Here is a 5,024-nt window from a genome sequence, read left to right on the forward strand (position 1 = left end):
AAATATGAAAAAATAAAAATACAAAAGTCTTTATCCACATAGAGATATTTTTCTCTTGAATGCCATCTATTCGAAATAATGAAATGAAAAAGTTAAAAAGCCCCTTATTTCTCCTACAATAGGTATCATTGAATATCAAAGCATTTTTCCACATGAACTGGTGTTGAGACTAATCATAGGTGGTAGTTGTGATTGGCATTTGTAGAGCCTTTGAAACAAAAGGCAATGATTAATCTCATTAACGGGATTCATTCATAATTAATCCTTAAGTGAACAAATGGATAAATTATTTCCTTCTAATGCAGTTGAAATATGTATAATTTTTTTTCCAAAAACAAGCCTTTGAATATATTTTTGCAATTTTTTGTCCTAAAAATAGATTGACTAACACAATACTTTTTTTGTTATTTCAGGTCACAAACATCGGTGCATAACAAACAAAAGGTCACTCAATGTACTTTCAGCATAAACGAATCTTCACTCAGAAGAAAGACAGCATTACCAAGCTACCAGAAAATATTATTCACCATATACCCTCTTCTCTTCCATTGAAGTGTGCAATGAAGACTTCAATTCTATCTAGGCAGTGGATCAAAATGTGGAAACCCTTATGGATATACACAACTATTATAGACTTCGATGAGGAATTCACAAACAATTTAAAGAAGACACATTATGTACAAGTTGTCCACCAACTTTTACAGCTTCATACTCTAGACAAGGTTAAGAAGTTTCATATGTTCTTTTCTCCCGGTGACATGTATTCATCGAATCTCAGAGAGTGGATTGAGTTTGTCAAAGTTAGAGTTGGAGAGCTTGTGCTTGATTTGAATGGAAATGTAAGGCACTCCAACTCGACAAATGATGATGATATCAAGTGGGGGATGAATAAATTCAGAATGCCAAACTCTTTGTTCTCTTGTCTATCAATATCATCTCTCGACTTAACTTGGTGCATACTAGAGCCTCCACATGATTTAAAGGGTTACAAAGCCCTAAAAAGTGTTCCTCTCTATGGTGTGACAATTAATGGTGTTCAATTAGGTGAGATAATTCTTGGTTCCCCTCTTCTTGAGGACTTAACTATCAGTTACTATGACTCCCTAATGTCAATAAAGATTGACCATCTTCAATTGAAGAGATTAACACTAGAGTCATGTTTTGATATTGAAGAGATGGAGATAAGAACGCCAAACCTGAAGAATCTTCAGTACAAGGGTCAAGTTTGTGACAAGCCTATTTTCATTGATGTCTCCTCCATAAATGAAGCTACCCTACTGCTCAACCACGATGACCTTGACTACAAGTTGCCTCTCTGGCAGAATTTCTTGACGAAGCTTTCACATGTAAGCTCCCTAGAAGTTAAAGTCACAAGTACTCATCCGGTACGTTTCCATCTGCCCATTTCTGTTTTTGTAAAAATACATATTCTGGTTTGGTCAACCTGACTAGTTCCTCGTCTGTGATACTCCTTGCTGAAGGGTCATGTGACAACGTTCTTTTACATATTTGGAGTTGATCAAGCTAAGCTTTTCAGTTACACCCTCTTGTCCTTTTCTCCTTCAGAAAAAAAGATCTATATACAGGTGAACTTTATAAATGTCCTAGGCATGTAATCATATAATTTTGTTCCTATTTTTTGACTTCCTATTTCCACTAGCAACACATAAGAGGAGATAAATTTGGTTGTTTTCTTAAGTGGAACCCCTCATTGGCTGCTTGCTCAATTTATCACTTTTTTCTCAACCGAACACTGGAGTCATACCCGTAATACAGAAGTAGTCAATGGAGTCATCATTTTTCATTCGTTTATCAGATATCTAGATACAACGATATCACTGAATGTCATGTCACCAAGATGACTTCTGGTGCATTAGTCATGCAAATGTTTTACATTTTGTGGTAGCTAGAGCCTTCTTGAAATTTTTTTCTAGTGCCGGCATAAAGGAATCTGACCCTTTAGTATTTAACGAAGGAGAGAATTTTTCTCAAAACTGGGATAGTGAAAATCTCTACCTCTTCGTCACTCTTGCCTGATTGTGTGCATATGGTAAGTTGCAACTCTATTGTATGGTGACTACAATGTTTATGTTGTTAAATCCTCTTGAAGTTAACTATTTTTTTAATTATGCAATGCACTTTTCTTATATTCCCAGGTCCTCCAAGAACATAAAAAATAGAAATTGTCATTGGTCAAACTACTGAAGCACGGGCACTTATCTTCTAAAGGTGAAATGCATTCCTTGGACTTCTATTAAATTTAGTTCACTTGTTTTGCTATTTTTTTTGTAGATGCAGGATCACTTCCTTTTGTTGAGTTCTATTGGATTGAGAAAGTATAGATCTTCACCTTTTGTTTTGAACATGCTTTTATCGCTGGTTTCAATGATGGGAAATAGTTGAGCAGATTTCGCTTCTCCTTGTTTCAGATCTCTTCGAGATCTACTGAAAATAGAATTTGAATCTGCATTTGGGTTTTCTTTCTCTCGTCTATTTAAATCTAACTTATGTATTAAATTTTGGTTAAATCAGACTTTGTTCTCTTAAATCAAGGAGATAACGAGGAAGTAAAGATGCCATGCTGAGTTGACTTGATTGTTCTTTCTTTCTCACAGTGGAAAAAATTTTGTAGCTTTCTAGTGTGTTTGTTGCTCTATTGGCCATCATGAAGAAGAAAAGGCATCAGAGAATAAGAGGAAACAAGCTCATAATTCTATTCATCGGGTGAATGACATAGAATAGAATTTCATGGCGGGGAACAAAAAATTTAGGACCATTATTTGGTTAGTTTTTTATGTTTTTATCAGTAATTTTAGCATTCATTATTCAATCGTTTTTAGCATCAGGATCATTTTTAGGTGTTTGTAAGCAATTTATGTATTTATTACTCAAGCAATTCTGTTTTGAATCTACTTGGGTTATGATACACACATATCTCTTTTTAATAAAAAGAGACATTTTTTCCATTAAAGTCCACTATTTGAAGATTTGGTTATTTTTTAAAACCATAAGTTTTCATTTTCTTCAACAACAAGTAAAACAAATTGATGAGTCACATAGATCCAAGTTAGATTTTAATCATTTGAAGAAAAAAAAAGGTTAGAATTTCAAAAAAGGGTTATTTATGTATTTATATGATTTCATGATTTTTAATATTATATTTATTTAATAACTTACAGAGAAATTAAATATTATAAAAGTAACATTTAATTATGGGGGTATTTTGGTACTTTTATGATAATTTTTATTTGATATATTTAATTAAATATAAAACCTTATTTTAAATTTTTTATTATTAATTAAGTAGGATATAAACTATTTAACTTAAAAGTATTTTATTAGTAAATTATTTTTTTACTTTCTATTATATTTTTAAAGGGCATTCTAACACACACAAAATTATTTTCTAGTGTACTTTCACTTGAGCACATTAACACAAAAGAGTGCATTCTCTAAAGAACCCTAGATTTCGCTCTCTCTCTCTCTCTCTCTCTCTCTCTCTTTCCCTAAGGACCTGTATGGAACCCACATAAAAAAAAGAAAATAAAATAAAAGGAGAGAGAAAATTATTTTATGTTGTTTGGTAGCAAGGAATTTGTTGAAGAGAAGATATGGAAGCCTCTTACATGACTCTCACTATAAGAAGTCTTACAAATCAAAAATTTATTATGAAGGAGATCTCATAGAAGAGTTTCAGTTTAAAGGTGTTTTAGTAATATTAGTCTTCTATTTATGTTGAGTTATTTAATTAAGCTAGGACTTATCTTTAAGTGTTAGAGTTTTGGTGTAATTGGGACAAGAGTAATTTAATTGTAATTAGACTCTACTACTTTCCTCTATTATAAATAGGGGTTTATGTAATCTGATTAGCCAAAACTTATGCTGACAAAAACATATGGGATAGTTATATTGTGCACATATGTGGCCGATTCTTCAGTGTTATCCGCAATGAAAATAGTTGATGCTCCCACCTTCTAAGCACTCCTAACTTTCAGTGCAAAGTAGCAATCTTTAAGATCATAAACAAGAAAAAAGAACAATTATGAAGAAGATAAGGAGAATTCAATAAAAAAATACTGAAGTGAAGCACCTGCATACTTTCTAGGATGGCCCTGGTCTTTCCCCGGAAGGAGATGCCAAAAATGATCAAAGTCTTCACAACCCTATTGATTAACGTTCGCCTGGCAGTGTCATGATTCCCCTTCATACTTTCAGGAGGAGGTCACTCTTTAAGCTGGTTCCCGGCACCGGAAACAAGAACAAGTATAGGAAGACAAGAAAGCAGCGCCAAATCTCACGGCTACCTCAAGGAGGAAATAGATAGTGATTACACTGGTGGATGATTGATGTGACAATCGTGGTCCTTTCCCATTTTTAAATCTCTTTACTGTATACCTTCCAATGGCGTTGGGTCATCTACAAAGATGCAAAAATGTTAATCACCGAGAACAACCTCTTCCACTCTTTAAGCTGGTTCCCTTTACTGTATACTACTGACTTTTACTTTATATCTTGGGGTCAAGTCATTTTGGATAAGCCTTGGACCCAACTTTACAAACTCGATTCTCTATAGTCATTATCTCGTCAAACTGAAATTGCAACTCGGTTCTACGATTTTTTCATTATCTCTTTCGTTTCTTTCAAGATCCAAAATCAATCTGATTTTATGTTATCTCTCAGATTTTCACTCAACTCTCGTTTTGCTTAAGAGGCTGACGTGGTGAGAGGAGGGGTTACGATGTTGGTGAACTCCGATTTCCTCTCGACCTCATTCTTTTGGTATATAGATAGATCTAGATACATAAATAGATATAAATATAGATGAGGTGAGCCGTAGTTACGACTAAGACATGTAAAATACCTCAGATAGGAAGTAGTGCATCATCTCTTCAATGCAACAAACAAACCTGTTGAGGGGACAAGTTATGGAATAAATATTAATCCTAGAGAACATTCATTACTATACACTGAAAACGAAAGCAGTGAAGATTGATCATCCTCGGATGAAGAGATGGAGATAAGTA

At 33.7% G+C, this 5,024-nt stretch overlaps 1 protein-coding gene across 1 annotated transcript; it reads left to right on the forward strand.

Annotated features, from left to right (window-relative positions):
• The first annotated feature begins 452 nt into the window (after positions 1-452).
• Positions 453-3,978, forward strand: LOC137938267 (F-box protein At5g03100-like). Its single transcript, XM_068783254.1, has 5 exons — positions 453-1,385; positions 1,482-1,586; positions 1,817-1,868; positions 2,672-2,724; positions 3,871-3,978. The coding sequence occupies exons 1-5, from the start codon at positions 453-455 to the stop codon at positions 3,976-3,978; spliced, it is 1,251 nt and encodes a 416-aa protein (XP_068639355.1).
• The last annotated feature ends 1,046 nt before the right edge of the window (positions 3,979-5,024 follow it).

The sequence above is a fragment of the Aristolochia californica genome, unplaced genomic scaffold, assembly GCF_029961685.1.
Source record: "Aristolochia californica isolate CCGP_79_NKW_82.1479 unplaced genomic scaffold, dmAriCali1.0.hap1 SCAF_8, whole genome shotgun sequence".
Taxonomy (NCBI): Eukaryota; Viridiplantae; Streptophyta; class Magnoliopsida; order Piperales; family Aristolochiaceae; genus Aristolochia; species Aristolochia californica.